Source organism: Ostrea edulis, chromosome 3 (genome assembly GCF_947568905.1).
Source record: "Ostrea edulis chromosome 3, xbOstEdul1.1, whole genome shotgun sequence".
Classification (NCBI taxonomy): Eukaryota; Metazoa; Mollusca; class Bivalvia; order Ostreida; family Ostreidae; genus Ostrea; species Ostrea edulis.
Genome location: NC_079166.1, coordinates 37,142,095 through 37,168,924, shown reverse-complemented (window position 1 = coordinate 37,168,924; position 26,830 = coordinate 37,142,095). Strand labels below are relative to the sequence as shown.

Genomic DNA, 26,830 nt, shown 5'->3' with positions numbered 1-26,830 from the left:
AAGACTAAGCTTTACACCACCATTCCTCACAATAAATTAAAGACTAAGCTTTTTGACATCAAAAACAGCTGCTTTTTCAATAAAAATGGAACACAGGAATGTTCATATCTTGTGATCAGTCATTCAAAAAATTACTTTGTTAAAACACCAATATGATTCTATGCATAAGAAAGTACTCTAAAACTGATATCAAAAATATGCTAGAGTTCCTCATGGACAATATATACATGGCCTTTGGTGATCAACTCTTCCAACAGTCTGTTGGAATTCCCATGGGCTTGAATTTTACTCCTTTATCAACTGACCTGTTTTTATATTCTTATGAAGCAGAATTTATTCAAAACCTTCTACACTCAAAATAAAAGACACCAGTCTTCCACATGTGCTTCATATTTGGATATTTTATTCAACAAAGATGTTAACAACAAAATGACAAGCAGGTGTGACCAGTCAACAGGGGATGCCTACTATTCCTATGCACCTTATTCTACCTCTAGTGTGTTCAGGGGGGGGGGGGGGGGGGGGGGGGGGGGGGGGGGTCCATGCTCACCCTACTCTTAATTTTGTATTCTTTATGGGAGTTATGAGATTGATCACTGTTCGTTATCTCCACTTTTCATTGATACAAAAATTTGTGGATATCTACAATTCATTTTTCCTCTTTAAATGAAAACCATATCTTTGATTTTGTTGTTTTGTTCAAACACAATGAAAATTGTTGTTCAACATAAAATGGTGAAACAACAAAATATTGCAATTTATATTTCTTTATTCCTTATCTAATTTTTTAGCAAAGCAATGAATAACATTCTTTTTTAAATGACTGATCTTTTCTTTTGAATAATTTAAAAAAAAATAATAGAAAACAGACAAGTTAGAAAGTGTCCTACAGTGAATTTTTCAGGGGTAAGCATGACATGGAAAGGAGATTAAATGACATTTGTCATATTTTATTATTACATACATGTATATGACAAAACTGATAAATCCAAAAATCAACAGGAGTTTTCCTCTGCCTTATGCCAGTGTTATGCATAAAATTTATGAAAATCTTCCTAAGGAAACTTTAAGTTATAGCATCAGCTACATACCATGAAAAATACTAACAAACTGATGGATGGACGGACAGAGCGATTACTATAGGGCACCCACCATAAGGCGGGGCACTAATTATAAAAAAAAAAAATATAACCACTGATAAGTCTTACCATTGTTAAATTTCTTCTGTACAGCTTTTAAGTTGACAGCATTAGCAGATCTTCTGAATATTCCCTCAATATCAAGTGCTGAAAAATTATACACATACAGTGTACATGTATTCAACTCATTACATATTTAATGTCAGAAAGGATTTTGAACTGATGTGTCTCACAAAATATTGCATTTGGTTGAAAGTTTGCAGAAAACTCCAGCGAATTATCAAATAGAGTTATATAGCCAAGAACCCTGAGCAGAAGTTGGTTTTTGACTTTGTAGTGGATCAATTTTATCGTAACTAACTCTCCCTAAAATAGTCCAGTTTGTTGTGTCTGAGATAACTCAGATAAATTTTATTAACATACTTTTACTGATGATGAAAGTAATATGATAAAACTGTATTTCCCTGAAAATGCACAATTCCATCCCCCCTCACTTGTCTATGGACTACTCCATGCAAAATCAATGATACTTTCAGGGACTACTCCCTCATTGATAATTTTAACCAATCAAAATGCTTGGTAGGCAGAGCGTTCCAAGAATAACGAGATCTGTGATGTAATATTATTAGCTGACATCCTAACAGATCACCTGGAATGATGGCAGAGGTGAGGTTATAAGTATTCTCATCAAACAAGAACTACAGTTAATTATTGACAATAAATCAAGTCTTAATACCAAATCAGTGATTAAAATGGTTTAAAAAAAAATCTACTTGGGACTTATCCGAGTGAACAGAATTCAGGAAATATGAAGGATTTGGCCAGTTTAAAATAATGTCAGATACATAATCTCTTTAACTGATTTCGATATAATAAAACAGTTACAGAATGAGTAATTTGTGAAATAGCAAATTTATGGCCCCCCCTTGACAAAAAAGTTATTTTCCTTGATGGCAAATAGCTTTGTCAAGAGGGGCCATAAATTCAATCTGCTATTTTCCCCATGCCTATTCTATAACTGAATGCAGTAACTAACCATTCTGCCTGAGATAGTCCACAGTCTGTTGTATCACTGGAGGAATGACACAGCCATAGTGGGCCTTTACACTGAAAAGAAAAAATTACATATAGAAGTTATAAAATATGAAAACCAAAACCGGAGGAATGACACGGCCATAGTGGGCCTTTATACTGAAAAAAACAACAACATTACATAATATAGAAGTTATAAAAATATGAAAACCACAACCGGAGGAATGGCACAGCCATAGTGGGCCTTTATACTGAAAAAAAAACAACATTACATAATATAGAAGTTATAAAAATATGAAAACCACAACCGGAGGAATGGCACAGTCATAGTGGGCCTTTATACTGAAAAAAATTACATAATAAGAGAAGTTATAAAATATGAAATCCACAACCGCATTTTATGCCTGTATGAATAAAGCATGTACATATACAACTTTTACAAATTACACAAATTCATTTCAACAGTTTCAAAAAAGATTCAGTTGTGTTTGACTAAAGAAATGCCATAGTAGTGCTTGTACTTTTTGAAATATTTTTCATTTCAGTTTAGTTATTTCATGTATCAACACGATTGTCCCTGTGAAACATGATAATGTTTTATAATCCAATTAATTTATCTACTTATCTGTAATTAAAAGAACCACAATGTTGTAGTTGTTACTTTATTTAATACTTCATAAAACATTCTTTGAAAATTTTTACAGTCTACTCCAAATATCTTGAAATTCAGGGGACTGACCTACATTGTTCATTATATCCAAAGTTCAATATTATAACTGATGTTGAACAATATAAATATTGTTAAGTGAAGTTTACTTTTACTTCAATGTAACAGATAGTTCAATATAAGTGACTTCAATATAACAGATAATTCAATATAAGTGACTTCAATATAACAGATAGTTCAATATGAGTGACTTCAGTATAACAGATAGTTCAGTATAAGTGACTTCAGTATAAGTGGAGTAGACTGTACATGTATTTATTATATACTTTCAATTTCATCTCTTTTCTTTTCTTTAAAAGTTTGTGGGCATATATCACACGATATATGCCCGGAAACATTCCGGCCCACAAACATTACATCACATTCAATACGCAAGCAAATTACTACGTCGTTAATTTTCAAATTTTTCGTGTTTTTCATCTTTTACTCAGTTAAACCAATAAAGAAATTGTTAAAAATAAATCATTGTTAGTTTCTAAATGAAATCGAAAGTATATAATAAAAAGGTTATAGACTTTGTATGGGATAATATGACGACCTCGTTTTTTGTCGCGGACGGACCTCGCTTAAAAACTTGGTCGTCATATTTTCCCATACAAAGTCTATAACCTATAATTATAAAACTCAGTTGTGATAGTAGATATGTATAGTGGAATAATGCCAGCGCGTTTGTAGCAAAATTCGCATTCAGTGCCATGAGATAGTCAAAACTATTATTCAGTCAATAATTTAACTGTTATAATTATGCTCCGAGAAAATAAGAAGGAACAAGCAACAAATGGTTAATTAACCTATTAACAGACAAATGGTTAATTAACCTATTAACAGACAAATGGATAATAAAAGACAATGGTTGCTCTTCAGATCCGGATCTTGACAGCTGATTAAACCACAGGGATCTTTCCTCATGAATACAACCAAGAGACAGCCATGCCAACTTCTATCTGACTTACTGGTGCAGTGAGACTCCATACTGCTGAGTGGGCAGGGTACCAGCATCAGTGCCATCTTTACTATAAGGATACTTCGGCTTGTTGGAGGCCACCAGTTTCGCATCATGCCTACAATACAAACAGTATCCAAATCATCACATATCCATTTACAAATATCCAAATCATCACATATCCATTTACAAATATCCAAATCATCACATATCCATTTACAAATATCCATATCATCACATATCCATTTACAAATATCCAAATCATCACATATCCATTTACAAATAACTGTAAAAGTTTGACATTTAGTATACTTGTGTATATAGAATTATACAACCATGGTACTAGTCTACTGAATACCTCTTACAAAATCATTGAATATAATAATTTAAAAAAATAAAATAATAATAAATAAAAAAAGTCTCCCTGTATCCGCAGTATATAAACTTCATACTGTAGGTAGTACTGTTTCACTTTTTGCAAGCCGAGGACTTTATTTTTGTGTAAATGTGCTAGATTATGATTAAGTAATGAATGTTAAGGATGTTTGTATCATAGGGTATAATTTTAAACATTTTATTTATAAACTCAAAAGGATCGGGCAACAGGCATTGCCTATGTAGGCCCTCTCCCTATGTATGGGGTGTACATATATATATATATATATATATATATATATATATATAAATATATATATATATAGTTTAGATATATCCCAAAAATACAAACAACCTTGATATTAATTCCTTATATTTATTCTTTGTAAAATAAAAAAGATGTTGATTTTTATGCTCTGAATAACTTTTCATACAGAGCAAGCCTTTTTGTGTTGTAACATGAGTTCCTATATAAGAAATATGGAAATATTGAACTAGGAAAAAGATAATATTGACAAAACATTGGTAAACTTACATATGGATAATTACCTTCATACAAAAATCAAGTGCTCATGAATAATTTTGTATATAATACATTCAGTGTTGAACATTCACAAAAACTACAAGTAAGAACACGGGAATTAAGTTTTGCAAAATTTTCTTTTGATGCTTTATGTAGCATTATTTTTGTTATTTTGTCTTCTTTGGGGGAAATCAGACTTTGAGTAATTTAGCTTTACAGGTACTTTGATGTAGAATGTATTAGCTGATTTCCCCCAGAATCTTCTGTTGAAGATTTCTTTCGTCATTTGGTATTGTAATAAATGACAATTTTTCAATCTCAATCACTCTTTTATTTTTGTTCAAATATTAGATGACAGCAAAAACGAGCTACGGTGAGCAGATGGTTTGGGTAATAGAAGCTTATAAACATAAATAAGAACGTGGAAATGAAGTTTCGAAAAATATGTGCTTGACAGTACACATGAAGATATATTAGACTGTACAATAATAATTCATTGAAGATTTCATCTGGAATCATTCCACCAAGATCATCAAAACAAAGAAAATGATGAAATGGGTTTCTTTACAGTTTCTGAACTTCATACTTTATTATAGTACAAGGTATGGGTATTTATTTTGACGTAATTAATATTTTGGTGCTGAGGTCAGTGTGCTCATCTATTGCACCACCAGAATACGAAAATCTGTTTACATAACAACACAAGGTTTTATTCATGGTAATGCTTGGCAGTGCATCAGATCTGAATGAATACCTAAAATAAGCACCTTTAAATTATAATTTCTCTATACATAGACGGTCACTTACTGCAACACAAGGGGAGGTACTACCAGTTGATCGAAATGTAGATGTTCCTTCAGCTCATGAAGATAGTTCATGTACATTATCTTCCTCCCAAACTTCACACTGAAATGATCAAATATCAATGGTGACTCCCAAGAAATCTGCTTTAAACTTAACAACATTTTGTTCAATCATGAAATGGTGTATATTTTTACAGTCATTATTGGTTCATGATTAAACAAATGATTAATCCACTACAATACTTCACCTGTCCATTACAAAATTTGTAATTCATCTGTCGTAGCTCACGATGTGCGTTAAGTGGCCATGCTTCTGCCATTATCACACAATTATAAACACCCAACCCTCAACCATTATCAGCTTCACAGCCCATCATTCATGAAGATAAATTATTTTTTCTTCTTATATTACAGGAAGCTTCGTGCCATTGGTCAGCCTCAGTACAAATCTTGAAGAGTGACTTTTAACACCTAACACTGAATCTTTTCCATTTCAAATTTCACTTGGTAACTTACAGATAGAATGAATTCCACAATACCTTATTCTACTTTTCCAGACTGTTTCCCTTTTTTTTTTTAAATCCTTAATTCCTCATACCAAAACAGGATTACCATTCAACAACATCTGTCAGAGTTTTATATACACTGGCTTTCACTCGCAGAATTCTACCTTATATCTGCATCTATATTGATTTTGGATTGTTATATATGTATGTATATATATGCGATATATAACTTGTTTATGACTTCTTGAGTGTAATCATCTTGCCATACCACGTCAACGTAAATGTTAGTGGCATAAACACTCGTTTAAAACCTTGTGCGTAAATGTAAAAGTTGACATTAATTCTAGCCTAAGATTAAAGGGCACCAGTCAAAAATAGTGCTGTCATTAAATAAGTAACTGATACTACATGTGTACTATATACGCTACTAAAAATAGTCAGAATCTCAAAACAAAATAACCACCAGTAGGAAACTATAGTCATCTCTCACTATAATGCCGCACCCCCCCCCCCCCCCCCCCCCCCATATAATACCACCCCTCATAGTGCCAAAATAATTTGAAATCTCATGTCCCTTGCTATTTAAAGCACCAATATTACCCCATCTGTCAACATAGCACCCTCTGGGTAATTACCATTACGACCAACCCAATAATTATCACCAATCATATCACCTCATGTGAAGATTTTTTCCCCAAAAAAGCTTACTCAATTATGTACCCTTAGTTTGTCAGGTGAGAAGTTTTATTTAAATAGAAAATCACTATGTTTATAACTTGAGTTCAAATATTTAGTCATTGAACTAAAGCATGGTGAACTTGGAAAATGGAATAAACGTGCTACAGTGTATCTTGGACATAAAAAACAACTGGAAATTATCAAACATCCTGAAAATAATACAAAGTGGTCCAAAAAAAAAAAAAAAAAAAAAAAAAAAGCAGGGAAATCATTGACCTGGTATTCCAAAATGAAAAAATCAACAACCAAATCTAAAATGGACTTCTTACTGCTATATTGACTAATAAAATAAAACCATCAAAACAATCAACTATGGGCATGTTTTTCAATAACAGGCCCATGGTACACAATGCTCACACAAGTCAAGCTTAGAATAAGTTCTGCTGTTCTTTATCAGAAAATTTACAAAAAAGAATTTTTTTTAAAACCCTTTTTATGCCCATGAACAATTTTGATCCCACATCATAGACCCTACCTAAGCCAAATTGGGTCATGACTCAACACAACTGGAATCCTGAGTGACACCACATAGGATATCACCCTTAATTTCCCAGTTATCATGTAAAATTTATCCCCAATTCTAGCTCCACCCTAACTCCATGGTCCATGCTAGTATTTAAAAAAAATATTTTCAAGTTTTTCCCCATACATTCTCATATAAAACTTAATCTGAATTGTGGTTGAAACCTACCCCCAGGCATTTATTCAGACACTTGAATTTGCACTACCTGGAAAGCCTTGCATGTTGATATGGCTAATCCTGGTCCGGATGCTCTCCAGAATAAGACTTTTAAAAATTTATTCTTACATGACACTTTGATCCCCTACTGAGACCCACCACTCACACATTCAGGTCAGGATCTGAATAAACTTGAATCTGAACTACCTGAGAATACTTGTATACTAAAATCATTGGCTTGCTGCTCTTGAAGAGATTTTCAAATGTTTTTCCTATATATCCCCATGTATTCTAAATTTCCACTCTTCCACTATAACCCATATTGTGGCCTCATCCTACCCTTGGGACATCGATTTCATCAAATTTAAATCTGCGCTACCTGAGGATGCATGCTTACATATTTCAAAATATGACAAGGCCGTGTTGTTCTTGAGAAGATTTTTAAATACGCCGGTTTTGAGATACGTTCGAGTTATTTCCCTTTGAAGAACTCTCGTAGATAGTAAGGCGCGAAACAACTTGTTTACATGTGGGAGTGGGACAAATATTCATCACTGCATAAGTAAATGTACTCAGTATGTTTCTCATATGCTGTTTCATCACCCAAATTCAGCTGATACACAAACTAAATAAGTGATAAGTATTCAGGGAGTAATTAAAACATGGAATGCTTATCATATCACGTAATTTCGTTGATTGTAATTATCATATCCAGGATATTACTTTCAAATATGACATTGTTTTTATATTTCTACTTTAGTAAAACATTCTTTCGACAGTATTTTGTATTTCCTACATTTACACATTTAAAGAGAAGCCGCCCTTAATACGTTTTATCGTCTTCCTCACTGCACTGTAAGTTCACTTTGTCCACTTGGGCATTCAAAGTTCTACTAAATGTACCTCCTACACAGGAGAGCTCCTATCTCGAAAATGGCGTATTGAATGATTTTCCCCCATTATCCCCACGTAAAACTGACCTACTATTGTGGCCCCATCATATCCTCAGGGGTTGATGATTTGAACAATTTTAAATCTACATTCTTTAATGAAGCTTTCACATGAATTTTGTCTTTTCTGGCCCAGTGGTCCTTGAGAAGAATATTTTTTGAATTACCTCACCCTACTGCAACAAATTGCTAATTATCTCCCCTTGTAAGGGGGCATGGGTTCCGAATAAACAAATTCGGAAGCCCTTTACCCAAAGATGCTTTGTGCCAAGTTTGGATTGCATTGACCCTCTGGTTCTGGGGGAAGAAGATGAAAATTTTATGGTCAGACAGATGACAGATAATAGGTAATCAGAAAAGTTCACTTCAGCTTTCAGCTCAGGTGAGCTGAAAACATTGAACTGTCAATAATGTGCATAAATTCAAATTAAAGTCTTGATAATGTCTAAATGGTGTTATAGTCTTATTCAAATCTCAAAACAGTAGATAATTTTCTCTCAACTACTCTCTAGCCCCCAAATGCCCCCCTCCCCCATTATAATATTATGATGTCAAAATCTTACCAAAGTACAAAAATTGGCATTATAACAGGGAAAGATTATACATGTAATATGCACGAAAGTAAAAAAGACACGAGTATCTAAGACCTTAACTCATTATTTTCTTCTGAATCAATGAACTGTATGTCTTAATGCGAGGCGCAAATAGTAGACTTGGTAAGTACATAAGTACTTCTCGTTTATTTTTACAGCTTTATTTACGTAGAAGTTATTCTAGTCACTTTGAGTGAGCTGAGATTCTATTATACAGACAACAAAGGGTTTATTTTAGTTAGAGACAAAAATACCCATCTCATGAAATGTGTGTAACTATAGAAAACTGAATCGTTTAAAAACATTCTCCGTGTCAATGCGTAATTCTTAGTGACGTAAAGCAGAACCTTATATCAGCTACATACATACACCATCCGAATGTCATCATACAGCGTGTTTCAGAAAACAGGCAACCATTTCGTTTGCTTGTATTTTCATACAGTTTTGACAGATTTTGAAAATCTACATATCCACTGAAAGAGAATGATGCTAAGAATTTTTCATACATATATCTTGTTAATCTAGAGCTGTCCCCTAAATTGACACTGAAAATAGAAAAAGTAAAAATTTTACCATTTACACTCAAAATGGTGTTGTAAGAGTATTGTCTTCAATTCTGTTCAAACTAAAAGTCCATTACAGGAGTACAAGCATTTTGTTTTAATATTTCAGGGCTGGGGTACTTGTATGACAGGGGGGGGGGAGGTTTTGCCTAATTGGAGTCCTCAGTTAAACAGAATTTACCTTTAATAGTACATGTAATATTTACTACAAGAGTTTAACATGTTGTCCCTTAATTAACCTTAAATTTCTTTCTTAAAGACCGGGAAAAGTCTTGATGAAAATAAAAATTGTTAGCAAAAGTTAGGAAAACCTGATGATTTAACAATTCAAGTCATATCACGCTATTTGAAAAGCATTTAGTACAAGATTTGCTTATTTGTGGCTAGTATAAACTCTAGCTGTTTTTCTCAATATATATGGTATACTTTTGAAAGACAAAAGATAGCTATGTCCTGTGTTTTGCACGGGATTTTTGTCTTCACTTAATTGTCTCAAACTTTTGAATGATTTCGATATATAACTACTTTTAACTCCTTGTCCTATAAATATTCAGTTCTCATTGTCCTGATTACACCTGCACATAAATGTAAATTAAGAAGAGACAATCGAGTGATATTTAATGTGTTGATATAACAACATCAACATCTGTGCTGATGAGTATTTCACTCATCGATAATTCAAAATTTGCAGTAAAAAAATTTCATATATGTAAAACTTTAATTGTTATATATGATGTCATTATCAAATGATTGAGAGCTAATTTTCATAAATCATGTTATTAAAAAGAAACTTGTAGTTGTATTCTATCAACTGATACAATACATGTTCATTGTAGGCTTTAGAAATATTCATTTTCAGAGGTGGAAAAATGGTTGCATCTTTTCTGAAACTCCCTGTACATTGTGTCCTAAATATACGACAATATTGATTAATACTGCGCTGTAGTACACTATTTTTCTATTGAAGAAAACTGATACCAACATAAGGAGAGAATATCCCAGTGAATTACAGCCTCACTAGTGAAGAGCTGTTATAAAGGAAGGTTTGACCGAGAGTTTTATAGGCGACCATTAATGAATAGCTTAATAATTGTGTAATATTATTTGATATTGACCATTAATATAGCTCAATAATTGTATAATATTGGTTAACAGGATTATATACAAGAATACCTTATAAGAATTTACCATACCAATATAGAAATAGGTTTAGGAGATGTATGCCAGTGGCTTATTGGGTATATTAAACATTTTCACAAGAAGTCCATGGATCTTAACAATGACCAAAGGGTCTTAACAGTGACCTGAGTATCTCATAATGAAAAGCTCAATTACAATGATGAGAAATAATTCAAAGTTTGTCATCTTTGTTTTGATAATGGCTAAATAAACTTTGTTCAGGGTAATAACATATTGACTGGTCATCAGAAACTTTTGTACCTGCCAAGTACCAGCTATCCAAGTCTGTGTATTACAATGATACAGAACCAGCTATCCAGATCTGTGTATTACAATGATACAGAACCAGATATCCAGATCTGTGTATAACAATGATACAGAACCAGCTATCCAGATCTGTGTATTACTGAACCAGCTTTCCAATTCTGTGTATTACAATGACACAGAACCAGATATCCAGATCTATGTATCAAAATGATAGAGATCCAGCTATGCAGATCTGTGTATTACAGAACCAGATATCCAGGTCTATGTATTACAATGATACAGAACCAGCTATCCAGATCTGTGTATTACAGAACCAGATATCCAGGTCTATGTAATACAATACAGAACCAGTTATCCAGATCTGTGTATTACAGAACCAGCTATCCAGAACTGTGTATTGCAGAACCAGCTTTCCAGGTCTGTATTACAATGATACAGAAACAGCTATCCAGATCTGTGTATTACAGAACCAGCTATCCAGACCTGTGTATTGCAGAACCAGCTATCCAGATCTGTGTATTACAGAACCAGCTATCCAGGTCTGTGTATTACAGAACCAGCTATCCAGGTCTGTGTATTACAGAACCAGCTATCCAGAACTGTGTATTGCAGAACCAGCTTTCCAGGTCTGTATTACAATGATACAGAAACAGCTATCCAGATCTGTGTATTACAGAACCAGCTATCCAGGTCTGTGTATTACAGAACCAGCTATCCAGGTCTGTGTATTACAGAACCAGCTATCCAGGTCTGTGCATTACAATTTACAGTACATTTTCACCATGACTTATTTATCTTCACCTTATGATCTGAGCCCCCGATCCAGGAGTCATTAGTGTCATGATTTTGGGAGTTGTTCTCAAATTTGGTTCATATGTTGGGGTGGGGGTAGGGTGGGGGTGGGGGTGGGAGGTATAAGAATGTCAAAAATGGATGGGAACTGAGGTATATTAACAATGGAGATTACCCGAGTGAAAAGAAATATGTCTTAAATTGGGGGTTAATATCAACACCTGAAAACAGTTAAAACATTCTACAACACAGAAAACAAAATATTTCATACAAGATTGAATCAGTCAATGAAGTAGTATTATTCATTTTTAAAAACCCAGGGTAGTGAGAAGCTTTGATTTCATCATACTGAATCACATGCATTAACGATGAATAATTCAATTTTACAGGCAACAACCAAACAAACTCTGAATAAAAAAAGTAATATAAGAATACCAATATGTCCAAGTATCATGCTGGTGAAGAAAAGCAACACAATTCCAGTTTAAGAAGTACGCAAATATCATAATCGCATTTTGATCTAGTTTTACTTCATATAGTGTAGAAGGGGGATAACTATGCTGCACCATCTATTACACAAATCATATTAATAATCTGCACTGATTAATGGTAGTAGATAAATCTGAAAATATTTTACACCTGTGTGTTTCTTTCCATTCTATATCACCTGCATCATTCTTTGAAGAAACTGGCACTTACATGCCTTTTATTCAGGTCTATGATTGTTTAAAGAAAAATGAACATTGAAGATATTGAAGGGAAAAAAAATCACTATTAAAGTAACTAATATCCCTATTCCCAGCCTCTCTCCCCTGCTGTGTGTAAAATGAAATGAAATAAGCATGTAGCATTCAGTACACAGTCTTACAATGCTGGAACTACAAACCACTCACTGGCTGCAAAGGGAGATAATCAGTGTTAGCAGTCAACTTTGACCTTTGTTATATAATTGAAATTCAACAATATCACAAATAAGTACTGATTTTTTTCTGTTTCTTCTCGTGATAAATTGTTAGCTTAAAAAAATATGTTCCATCAAATTAATGTACATTATTTTGTTAATTTACAAGATTTCCTGAAATTATTCACTTTGATTTTATGAACTACATTAATAAATGTATTCTTACATCTTAAGAAAAACATAATGCAGAGTATGCAGATTTTGAGTCTGATGATAAAACATACGTAGTAAACAGATGTAAACAAAAACCTTCCATACAATCCAAACAAACTGTGAAACATTTCCACCACTGTGATTAAAAGTGGATAAAATAAAAACAGCAAACAAAAGCACCATCAAAATGAACCATAATGTGCATGTTATTTCCCTTTTTAATTACACTAGATAAAGTCCAGAAAATATCCCTGTATGTATCTTATCCCACACCTCAAAAATTTGCCATAATTTTAAATTCTAATTACAAAAATCATAAAAGAAATTAGTTTTCCTAAATAACAGAAAAATCTAACTAAGTAAGAAGTACACAACGTTAACAGCATGCTACGTGTAAATGAGAAATCCAAACACTACAAGTCAATTCTTTTGTACATACCTTCTGGATGCAAAGATATGAAATACAACAAAAACAGAGACATAGAGGAGAATGGAGACCCGAGCACTGCACTCATTACACTGAGGCACCACAATGCAACACAACTGACTCAACCTGCATTTCCTACATACTCAGTTATAACTCTGTTAAACATATAGATTCGAATATAGCATGGGTTTTTAAGGTGGCTCACTACACCCAGAAATAAATTCTCAAATCAGTACGAAGTGGTTTAATCATTAAAGATATGATGATATATAATAAGCATATATGCCAAAAAGGTAGAAAATATGCAAATTTGGATAAAAACACGATTTTCAAAAAAATTAATTCAACACATATGAATAAAAGGATCTGGCGGATTTGAACTCGTGATCTCCGGTTCACCAGCCCAATGCTTTAACCACTGCGCTATGATGTTGGACAGACAAATTGATTGATACAAATACTTTCACAAAACAATTAAATAGGCTAGCCACCTTGTGACGTAGTGTCATAAAAAGTATAAGCTTTAGTGTAGTGAGCTACCTTAAGATTTTAAACATAAAAGAATCTCTTCATTTTTTTTTTAATTTATCTGTTTATTCAGTCATTTTTCTTCAGTAAGATAAGATCACACATGCATGCTAAGTGTAATAGAACTAACTAATTATATACAAATAACCAACAAAAACACAAATACTAAGACACAAAACACTCACTGCAGCAATCCATGACAAGTCACATGACACAAGACTACTCACATGACAACCATGTGATTTGAAATACTACTCACCTTATGAAAGGTTTAAACAGATTCCAGAGGATTTTTATAAAGTTGGTTGGATGAACTATGTACCAGGCCTTGAGATTCTTCTTGTATCTGTGTAAATAGGTCAAAACAGATTTAGTAAGGAAATTACTCAACAATGAAAGAATTATTCTTTAAATCTGAAATCACCATATTGACTAATATATATTGTATATTTCCTGTAAGTAAAACTCATACGGTCACTGAAAATTGTATTCCCCCTACACATGATAATAATAGAGTCTACTAGATTATTGTAAACTGTAACCTCCCTACATGTAATAATCATTTTGATTACTGCAAACTGTACAATCACTTTCATGCAATAAACAAAAATAAAAGTCCATTAATCAAAGTACAGACAGTACTCCTGGGACAAACATTCAAAGAATAAACGACAACAACTAATTCCAGTATATACCAAGCAATTCCACTGTTTTATCTTTCAAATCTAAAATTTATTTAATTTCAATAAATTTGCATAGTCAATGAATTTACATATACATGTATTCATTTATGTACTACATGCAGAAACTCAGTCATGTTATGGAATACTGTGGAATCATTGGAATTCATGGTGGCTCAATTTTCGTGGAATTCGTGGGTACCCCTCACCCACGAATTTACATCCTTTAACAAATAAAGACAAAGCAAACATTCCAGAGTTATCTTTCTTACAAATATATAAATCCACAAAATTACGTCCACACGAACCCGTAAAAATTCAGCAATCCACGAAAATTGGCCCCCACGAATTTAAATGATTCTACGGTATGTCTTAACTTTCAACCCCTCTTATCAGCGATGAACTCATCCAAATAGTGCCTAGCATGCAATGAAAATTGTAAAATATCTAATCGGTTTATAGAGGCTCATAGTTTGAAATCAGCTCTCTTTGTTTTGTATTTTACCTTTTTAATATAGGATTATATTGTTTGGAGAACGTTTTCTGGGACATACATTTTTTCAAACAAAATAAGGATGTGAAGAGGCCCACATTAAAGTCCTATGCAATATGTATTCATGCTTTGTTCAACTCCCAAAAACACAATAGAGCGAACATCACTGACAGCAAGACTTCCATCAAGAATTTGAGACCAGACAAATATAATGTAGTCGGATAATAGCTCTCCAGAGCTAATGTTTTTTGTTTGTAAAACCTGACTTTTAAACATGTTAAATAAAGATTATCTTATTTTATCTTAATGTAGTATTTCTAAAACTATGAAAAGGAAGATAAATGTTAAGAGCTCTATTACATGTATAAGCTTCTTACTTGCGATCAAGTTCCTTATAAATCTGTATCAACCAGGAGAGTTTCGGTTTATTTTTACTGGTTAATCCAAAATGAAAGTAGACTATAACGTAGTCATTTTCTACATACTGATCCAGAACATGCCTCATGTATCTGTAAAAAAAAAAAGGAATTCAAAGATGAGATGGAAGACTTTCATATCAAACTGCACTCTTTTATCACATGATAATTATACATGCAAAATCTGCGATATATTGGGTTCTTGGATTTGATTGAAATTTTTATTTAAAGAGAACAATAGTACATGTAAGACGATTTCCTTCTGAGTTATATGTGCATTATATGCTGCTCTTCAGAAATTATATAATATTATGATAAATTCCTTTGTTTTTTATTTGTTTTACATTCCTTCCTGAATTTTTCACTTATATCAAGACACCACCAGCTTTTAGGTGTCATAAATTTAGACCTATTGGCATGGCACCAAGGGCCATATCATGCCAACGCCTGCTGTCACATAGGACCTCAGTTTTAAAGTCTTGTCTGAAATACCCATGACTCTCACTTTTAAATTCTAAGTCATCGACAAAAGAGTCAGTGAAATATATATGGAAATGTGAAATTGTGATTATTTTCACATCATAATAAATAGAAAAATCATGGAAACACTATTATAACACAATAAATCACAACATTAGTCTATACAAATTCCGTACACTTACTTTATAGATTAAACACTGACTTACTCTAGTAAACGTTGATGGTTTATTTGTGTACTCGGAGGCAACTTACAAGCTGCAAAAACAATGACCTTTCTACCATAGAGGTCATCTCCTGTAAAACAATTATACAATGTAAACATACATCTTACTGTGAATTTACAGTAAGTGTGAACGACTCAGCTTCTCAAGTTCATTCGAGGTCTCGGATAGTTGGTTTCAAAACAAATCTGTCAATGTTGACGCATCAAGGAAAGAACAATCACTGCGATTGGACCAATATTTAATGGGGTGGGAATAAAAATAATTTTAGATGGTCACACGTGTCTTTGCACGAGCGTGTCATTACATAATCTTTTAGCACGATGGAAGAGACTGCGAAAAGGGAAAACCAATACCAACTAAAACAATGACGTTGATTTTAAAATTACATGCCGAGGGTTTATTTTATGGTAAAATCAGTAAGAAATTAGGCGTCGCAATGGCCACGTTATAAAATTGTCAATCATGGGAACTCTTGCATCTTGCACCGAAAATGTCGCCAACGAAGCTAACACCGGATGTACTTTTGTTTATCGAGTATGAAATTAAAAAGAAATCAAGTGTATATTAATAGAGAAATCAGACAAAATTTATTAAGAAGAAATATTTGTACCCCTGACAATGTACCAAAGGTGTCTTATATGTAGAGCTGCGAGAAATTTTTAGGGAAATTACTTTCAAGAAACTGCAAAGAAAATCCAAGAGAAGCATATTTCGTCTGAACACAGGGACTCGTCACGAAATACCTGTCTTTTTAAAATTTGACATCGTCTATTCTATATTTACAAATAACTGTAAATATAGAATAGAGAGGGCCAATTCGTGACGAGCCCCTGTTGTCTGAACACGAACGAAGTGTTGAAAACTTCTTTGCTACTGATTTTATTGCAATTTAGGCCGAGTCAGTTATATATATATATATATATATATATATATATATATAGAGAGAGAGAGAGAGAGAGAGAGAGAGAGAGAGAGAACTCTAAACACTTTGTTGAAATATTTCGACTGTGTTACCGGTCTTTTTCTGTCGTGTTTTCGTGAAGGAGACCGGTAACACGGTCGAAATATTTCAACAAAGTGTTTAGAGTTTTTTCTGTATTTTACTTCCGAAGAAGAGACTATATATATATATATATATATATATATATATATATATATATATATATATATATATATAAGTATATATTGATAAAATTTCAAACTCCTATGGACATACAGTTAGGGGTGGACCAGTGATATAGGTTCAAAGGTACGCCAGTATCGCAACATTAACAATCAACCTTTGCTGTGGTTTATTATAACATTATAGAAGGCGAGTCTAATGCTAACGAAATGCTGAATTTCTATAATAATGTGTTACATGAACAGGAGAGGGATGGTTTGGGGAATTTAGTTTTTGCTAGAATTCACAGAACTTGCCTTTGTTCATTCAATTAACAGTATCTAGCGATGGTTACTTCCGAATTTCTTACGAAAATGTGGGTATATATAACAGTAAAAGACATCAAAGCATGCCATGTGTTGAAAATAAACGTTTTCTCGAAGTAGAATATCTATTGATCTTATTACTTAATCTGACAAATTATTTTAGGGGAGAGATCAAATGTTCAATGTTAGAGAAAACCGAGTTCGCATAGTTCTCACCAAGACAACCCCCCCCCCCCCCCCCCAATACAAAACTAAATATGAAGTATGTTGAAACTAATCGATTAACAAGTAAAACAAATGAAAGTGTACATTGAAACTATTAAACATTTATTAAAATGTATTATTATGTGGTTTTAAAGTCAGTTGTCTTTTTCCCCCACTAACGTGTAATCGATGTCGGATGACAGAAACTTTTTACCCCCTCTTCCCCCTAACTATTTGAATTTAGAAATTTTTCCGACATCGATCTTTTCCAATGCTTTGCAAGATTTCGAAAATATCCTCTGAGAGATTCATTTTAAAATAACGATATGGAAACTGCCAATGTGAAAGAGACAACAAAACAAAAGCATTGTTCTTAAACGGACAAAATCGCCTATAGAAACATGTACTGAAATTTCTGATCACTTAAAACTGACAAGTATCTTTCAATTTTTATTGGGAGATAGAGGCAACTGCGGATCCTACCTTTTCCCGCAGCATTTTCGATCTCGTCATTTTTTTTCCTTTTCAATATTCAGCACTATTTGAATTCTGGGATATTGCTATCCTGCCTTTTCTTTACATATCGGAGCTCGCCTTTTTCACCGTGTATTCCCCCTCCCATACCTATTGATACTGCGATGGATTATAAGTATAACACGGTTATTCCTGTTTAAAAGATAAAATTTATAAGGTATCTGATAAAAGTTATATCTTCTAAAGTTTACGAGATATCTTGTATCTTTCATAAGACATCTTATATTTTTTTTTATTTATAAGATATCCCATCACTTTTATACATATCTAGTATATATAAGATAAACTTTACAAGACATTTTACTAACGTAATTTCAAATCTCCGTTGTCAAATCAAAACCGATATTGAATCTCACGCTAAGTACGGTGCAACTTACACTGAAATCAAATAGTGAAACTTACACTTGTTAGGCACGAGATAATATAATGCCAAATACTTGGGACCGCCTACCTATAATTTAACCGACCTATCAAAAGCGCTCTTTAAAATCACTCGGGGACTTTCCAAATGAACTATCTGAAGCACGTCATGTACTTGCCGATATGTCTCGTTCACACTTACTGTAAATCCACCTTTAGAACCGTCGCGCCCCCTATCGCGGGAAAATTCGAGAATACGTGCCAATTAAGGTAAGGTTTGCGACATTTTGACATGTAGCGAACAAAGTTATGTTGTATATCAGTATGTTCAGTAGGAATTTATCTTTTAAAAATTTACTTCTTAAAAAAATTGCCCGTGTCGTTTTTTGACCAGATGGGCTTATTTTTGTGATGTTTTACATTTCCGGGATCTATGTACAAAAGGGAATACTAGTGGTAAAAAAACTACACGAGGCAAACTTATGGGGTAAAAAGCTGGTGGAATTTTTAAAAAGGGTATTATTATAAGATTATACTAATTGGTAGAAAAAATGTTATTTTAAAACACAAAAAATAGCACTTTTTATACCTTGAATAAAATTTAAATCGGTTGCCATGGCAACAAAAAATGCATATTAAGCAGCTTTACAAGGTCTACATCAGAAAAATTTCACTTTAATCATAATATTTGGACCATAAACATTTAAGAAAGCATACAGAATTACTACCCACCTGGCTTTGTTTCCATGGTAACAGATTAAAAAGAATTATTTCATTTATGCGATTTGTGACTTTGTTTTATAATTGTACAACTTTTGAAGAGTGCATTGAGCATTTTCATGAATAAGATACAATTCCAGCACAAAAATGATAAATGATAGTTATGTTTAATTATGAAGTATTGTAGTATCACATTTATAAGAAATTAAGAAGTTGAGGTTTTTTTCTGAATATACAGTACAATATTTTCAATATCTCGGCGGGTTTTCCACGGTCCTGCTTCGTCATAAATTCATTGTTACATTAGCCCGAACCTGTCTTATATATACTATCTTTGAAATAATTTCCCTCTCCTTGTTCCATTGCTTGATGTTTGTTTACATAGTTGAACATACAACTGTAACCTTCACGACAATATAATGCCCGGTCAGTGGTGGATCTAGAGAGAAGGGGTAGGAGTAACGTAAAGTTAGTAAAAATGACACTGATAAATCTATATTAGGTCGACGTTATGCAGATGTTCCTCAGACAAAATTAAGACTATGTTAAGATATACTAGAGAAGACCCTTTTTTTAATTCTTACGTGATCATATCAGTCACGTTTTCTACATTTCAAAGTTCATGCGATAAATCACTCTATCAGCGCAAGTAGATGTCATATAGCATTGAAATAAAAAGTGCATGTAATTAGATAGCATTGTCAGGTTTATTTTAAAGAATGCTTGGGAATAAAAATTCCTAGCTTCGTTAATGTCGAACCTTGTTGAGATTACATGGTCACAACATAATTTTAATGGAAATTAACCGTAGCCCATACTACATATGTATAAATTAAAAAAATTGTAGACTTTTATAATATCAAAGGAAATAATTTATTAATGATCATTTGAGAAACATTAATATTATTTTGTCATAGAGATTTACACATACGCCGCTTGACACTTTTAGCGGTAACTAGTAGATAACAAGTAAATATTATGTCATTTTCCCTCGATACATCTATGACGTGACGCATTTTTTCATTATGACGTCATAAAGCGCAAAGTGCATTGAGGTATATGGAGAGTTATCTCCCTGTTGTTGCAAACCTTACCTTAAATGTCAATACGCCTTTTAAAGGGAAAGAAAATAATTATCAAATTCATAAATTTAACTTTTGAAAGTCATGATCATATCTATGTGTTTTAAGTCTACAGTCAGATTTCTTTTGTATGTTTGTCGACATGTTTTTATTACTTGATTTTTAAAAAAAAATGTTTCAAACAATTGCATATGCATAAATTAGGTGTATGTAATATTTTTCATAAGTTACAAGTACCCATTGTAAAATACTGTTTCCTGTTGCTAGATGATGTCACTCTAGACTAGACTAGTGGGTGTGGTTTTTACTTGCACAGAGAGAAACACAATGTTTTTTTTCTCTCAAAACATCACATACTAATCTCCAATATTTTACATGAAGAATTAAAAAGAGTATACGTAAAACACCAACCTGCCACCTCCAAAATTTTGTGATCCGCAATATCTTGAAACTCCACGTCTGTTTCTTCATCATCCTGGAAATATTTATTTAACTGAAAGTTCAAACAACAGACTTACAGAAACATAACACATTTATCAACAGTCACACATAAATAGAAAAAAAACCCATCTAAATATATACAAGACACCTTTAATTTAAACAAAATTTAAACAGGGCATCTTTACAACACAATAGAAAATGCATCCAAACACAGTCACATATAAATAGAAAACACATCTCAACATACAGACATCTTTACAACAGAACAGAAAACGCACCCAAACAGAGTCCATCATTGTTACACGTGTTCCATCAAAATACATATCAATATCTCAACTTATAATTTAAAAACCTTAACTGTGCTCAAAGAACGTTGTGTTTAAGATTGCAATGCCAAAACCTAACTCATCAATTAAGGAAGAAAACTAACAAATCTAACTTCAAAATCAAATATTAAAAGCTTTTATGTGTAACTTGAGCTTTTCAAATCTGTAATGGACATTTGAAGTATGAATGACACAGGAAGTAAACCAGGACCTAATAAGAATAAACCCTTTAGTTCACAAAGAAAGTCATAAACCAGATCCTGAGACTAGGAAGTAAAACTTACAGACGGGGTCCCTATCTCTGCCTCGAAATCCTCGTCAATAAGTCCATCAGGAGTGATGGCACCACTACGGAAGGGGGCGGGGCCATCGGCTCCCTCCCTTGTTAATTCTGTAATCAGAAACAGGCTGGTGTTTTCATAGTTCATGCACCTTGTCTTATTTATGTCCATCGACTAATAACATCTGACAGGCTGTTAATATTTCTAAATATTTAACGCTAAATGAATTTTACCAATTTCATTTCAAAATATAATATCTGAATTTTACAGCATGTGCAATATTAATGTATTCATGAAGAACAAAAATAATTCTACACTAAAATTCTAATTCTAGATAGTACAATTAAATAACTACTAGATAGAAAGATACAGAACATTGTTTAAACAAAAATCAAGATGATCAAACATTATTTTTGACACACAAACATCCACTTCATTCTAGGATTAGGTCAAGGTCATTAACCTCAAAAACATTTAAAAGGGCTTTATAAACAGCTTACACAAAATATGATGTTTGTTTCTGTTTTGGTTGAAAAGTTAAAAAAAATCAAGTTGATATAAACTATGCGTGCAAATATTTCCATCGAATGTCTTAAAAGTTCTCTCTTATTGTCGCACGTACATGTATTTATCAAGTATTTCAGTAAGACAATTATACACACACAATGATGTGCTATGAATTTTTTCCCATCATAATATCAAATTCTTTGTATTTTCTTATCGAACGTCACAAACTGGCTGCAAAGAAATTATGACACTTATATCTATCGTTGACATTTACAAGTAAATGTACATATATTATGACTTCATAACATGCTACATTGCACAAATGAATACATTTAATACATATCTACATATAAACATGCATATATATATACAAGAGCATTTCCAAACTAAATGCAATTTCCATATTACTGGTATTCCACTGAATAAATCTGGCTGGTCAACAACATACATTATACGAGCATGCTGTTCTTATTTTCAAGGTATTTATATTTCAATGCCCTAGCTTCTTACTGTCATATGTACGCTAATTCATGATTCACTCGGAAAAAATATGAAGTATACGAACACATACGTCTAGCACAATGCCGACTTAAAAGCACCTGCTCACAATTACGCAAAATTTTCTGTGCTTATGCTAAACCTGAAATGCACTAAAATATGCACACATGCATATGGTCGTAAAACTTCCAATGCCACCCCACCCACCCCTTCCTTTAAGATATTCTTCAGTGGTGGATTCAAAAGTTTTTACACATCATGTACTTGACTGATTCCATGAGATTAATTTAAAATTATCGTAGATAATATAAAAACTTGTTCCCTGTATAGTGTGTGATATTTGACATTTGCACACTGATCACTTCAGAACTACATTAATAGCTGTCGATCTTTTATTACCACATCGGTCTTTATAATGGTATTGTGATCAATACTCAACTTACTGTCACATCTTATATCCATTTTGTAACAACTGGTACAAAAAAAAAAAAAAAATCCATAAGATTTCTCACACTTACAAAAGACCTATACAAAATTTGTTTGGCACTTAATCATCTGAGAGGAATCCGAATACGCGATTGATGAAAAAACCTTTTGTGTTCTGAATGGTGAGAAATATATGTTGGAAAATATTAATCTAATATAAAATACAGCTAAAGAGTAGTGTTTAATCAATCTCCTAGATATATACAGTACTCCTTGAAGGTTACTCTGAATGATAAGCACCAAAGTATATAGTCACTGCACATCACAGAATTTGTAAAAATTGGAGAGAGCAAACTATTGTTATTTGATTACTGTGCTGGTTTATTAAATAATTAATTAACAAATAAAAAATAAATACTTAATTACTATACTGATATTACTTAACATGTTATAAAATACATATAAAAAGCATACAAATTATAAATACAAAATTATATTATTAATATCACACAATCCATGTACACATGTTAATACTCAGGTCAGGCACCCAGAAAATGAGAGTCTTAGGATTTAGAATGAAATCCGTGTAGTATTATACAACACATTATATAGATGTGGATATAGATATTAATGGATAAAATCATATACTGAACTCAAATACTATAATCACAGTACAAGTGCATTCCTTAAGAAGGAAATGAAAGATAGGAAATATCATAGATCACTGTCTACATGCTGACTATATTCAGCCGAACACAAGCTGGCTGCTGACTAGTGTAAACCCATCACTCAAGTGTAAATCCAACAGCATCTTTTAAAATGACCGATATTTTCTGTTTACATGTCATTTCAACATCACTTTTACATTTTTAGTAAAAAAAAAAATTTTGTTCTACTTTGAATGCAATCTAACAATGTTTAGCCTTGTTCAAGAACACTCTTTATGAAGGCTGACTTGAGCTGTTTCATACACATATGATACATGGTAGATTTATGCTTGAGTCTGAGGAGGTTGTTATTTAGCAAACACATCCTATGTCCTTAGCTCCCAGGGGACATCAGAGCTTATGTCAAGGACCCTTTACTCTGAGACTAACACTATCAGAGAACACTCAGTTCATGTATATAATACACACACAACACTACCATCCGTCACATCCTGCTTTTAATTTGTTCATTTTCTCTTTATTCTCTGTTTTGTGCAAATTCGTAATCCATAAACTCTTGTGTGACAGTGTATGATATAAGAAAGAAATCTACACACTATTTTCCCATTATTATTATTATCATAGACATTGACTGTGTTCGAATCGGTCCCTTAATTATCGAAATTTTCAGTTGATGGTATATTTCATCTGTGTGAATTGCATCTTCTTATTTCTTTACATGCCGAATATCCCTCATGCACTTTTTAACATTTGACTGTCAATTATCTAGTGATTCCCAAATACAAATACATTGTACATACTGACTTTGATGTTTGCCATGTTGTTGTTTACATTCCTACAATATCCTCCACTTAACTATTCTCAATTTCATTATGTTGACCAGTATTCTTAAATTCATAACATTTCTGACTCTGCCTGGCACTTTTAAACTATTTCTCATTACATCCTTTCCCCTGATTGAACTCATACATGTATTTTTTTGTTTTACAAAAGGGTGTTGATTTGCCCATCCGAGATCCGACTTTTTCTATGCATTGTATATTTCACTACTTTCATGCTGCTCTGACAAAAAATTGTCATATTTTGTCTAACATCTCATCATACTTAAGCTATCCATATTTTGGCTGCTTTGTTCATTTTTGCACAATGATTGCAGGTACCATCTCACTCTCTGTCTATTTCATTAAAACATTTACACTAATATAGTGACTATCCATTGTCAACATCTTCATAAGTTGGTCACTCTTACATCCTGACTAAAGTTCATTCTGTCAATCTGATTATAACATTTACACTATCCACTCTATCAACTAACATTCATAATATCTACTGTCCCATTATAACATTTACACTATTTAATCTGTCCCATTATAACATTTACACTACCTACTCTATCCCATTATAACATTTACACTATCCACTCTATCAACTAACATTTACACTATCCACTCTATCAACTAACATTTACACTATCCACTCTATCAACTAACATTTACACTACCCACTCTGTCAACTAACATTTACACTATCTACTATGTCCCATTATAACATTTACACTATTTAATATGTCCCATTATAACATTTACACTATCCACTCTGTCCCATTATAACATTTACACTGTTTACTCTGTCCCATTATAACATTTACACTGTTTACTCTGTCCCATTATAACATTTACACTATCCACTCTATCAACTAACATTTACACTATCCACTCTATCAACTAACATTTACACTACCCACTCTGTCAACTAATATTTACACTATCTACTCTGTCCCATTATAACATTTACACTATTTAATATGTCCCATTATAACATTTACACTATCCACTCTGTCCCATTATAACATTTACACTGTTTACTCTGTCCCAGTATAACATTTACACTGTTTACTCTGTCCCATTATAACATTTACACTGTTTACTCTGTCCCATTATAACATTTACACTATCCACTCTATCAACTAACATTTACACTATCCACTCTATCAACTAACATTTACACTATCCACTCTATGAACTAACATTTACACTGTTTACTCTGTCCCATTATAACATTTACACTATCCACTCTGTCCCATTATAACATTTACACTATCCACTCTATCAACTAAGATTTATACTATCCACTCTGTCCCATTATAACATTTACACTATCCACTCTAATCAACTAAAATTTACACTGTTTACTCTGTCCCATTATAACATTTACACTATCCACTCTATCAACTAACATTTACACTACCTACTCTGTCAACTAACATTTACACTATCTACTTTGTCCCATTATAACATTTACACTATCCACTCTGTCCCATTATAACATTTACACTATCCACTCTGTCAACTAACATTTACACTGTTTACTCTGTCCCATTATAACATTTACACTATCCACTCTATCAACTAACATTTACACTGTTTACTCTGTCCCATTATAACATTTACACTATCCACTCTATCAACTAACATTTACACTATCCACTCTATCAACTAACATTTACACTACCTACTCTGTCAACTAACATTTACACTATCTACTCTGTCCCATTATAACATTTACACTATCCACTCTGTCCCATTATAACATTTACACTATCCACTCTGTCCCATTATAACATTTACACTGTTTACTCTGTCCCATTATAACATATACACTGTTTACTCTGTCCCATTATAACATTTACACTATCCACTCTATCAACTAACACTTACACTATCCACTCTATCAACTAACATTTATAATATCTACTCTGTCAACTAACATTTACACTATCCACTCTATCAACTAACATTTACACTATCCACTCTATCAACTAACATTTACATTGTTTACTCTGTCCCATTATAACATTTACACTATCCACTCTTAGACTATCAACTAACATTTACACTGTTTACTCTGTCCCATTATAACATTTACACTATCCACTGTTTACATTTTCACTACATTGCCATATCCTACACTCAAACTACAGGTATATTATGTCCATCCTTTTATTACACTTAATACACTATTCCTGTATAACAGTCCCATGGGAATGCGGGTTAGAATATATCCCAACTACCCCATGCTTGTCGTAAGAGGTGACTAAATGGGCTGGTCCTTCGAATGAGACCGCAAAAATTGAGGCCCTGTGTCACGGCAGGTGTGATACGCTAAAGATCCCTCCCTGCTCAAA

At 32.8% G+C, this 26,830-nt stretch overlaps 1 protein-coding gene across 8 annotated transcripts in view; it reads right to left on the bottom strand.

The window, feature by feature from the left end:
* The window catches only part of LOC125673231 (rho GTPase-activating protein 8-like), a 35,689-nt gene that overhangs the window by 2,748 nt on the left and 6,111 nt on the right, over window positions 1-26,830 (bottom strand). For 4 of the 8 annotated variants that reach the window (XM_048909694.2, XM_048909697.2, XM_048909699.2 and 1 more), the window contains 9 exons: window positions 21,551-21,657; window positions 20,911-20,992; window positions 16,154-16,241; window positions 15,429-15,560; window positions 14,138-14,224; window positions 5,547-5,645; window positions 3,852-3,959; window positions 2,176-2,246; window positions 1,209-1,286 (listed from right to left, as the gene is read on the bottom strand). In XM_048909694.2, the coding sequence (XP_048765651.1) occupies window positions 1,209-1,286; window positions 2,176-2,246; window positions 3,852-3,959; window positions 5,547-5,645; window positions 14,138-14,224; window positions 15,429-15,560; window positions 16,154-16,241; window positions 20,911-20,992; window positions 21,551-21,657 (852 nt within the window). The remainder of the gene's footprint in view (window positions 1-1,208; window positions 1,287-2,175; window positions 2,247-3,851; window positions 3,960-5,546; window positions 5,646-14,137; window positions 14,225-15,428; window positions 15,561-16,153; window positions 16,242-20,910; window positions 20,993-21,550; window positions 21,658-26,830) is intronic. The other 4 variants (XM_048909698.2, XM_048909696.2, XM_048909700.2 and 1 more) reach the window with 1 other exon arrangement.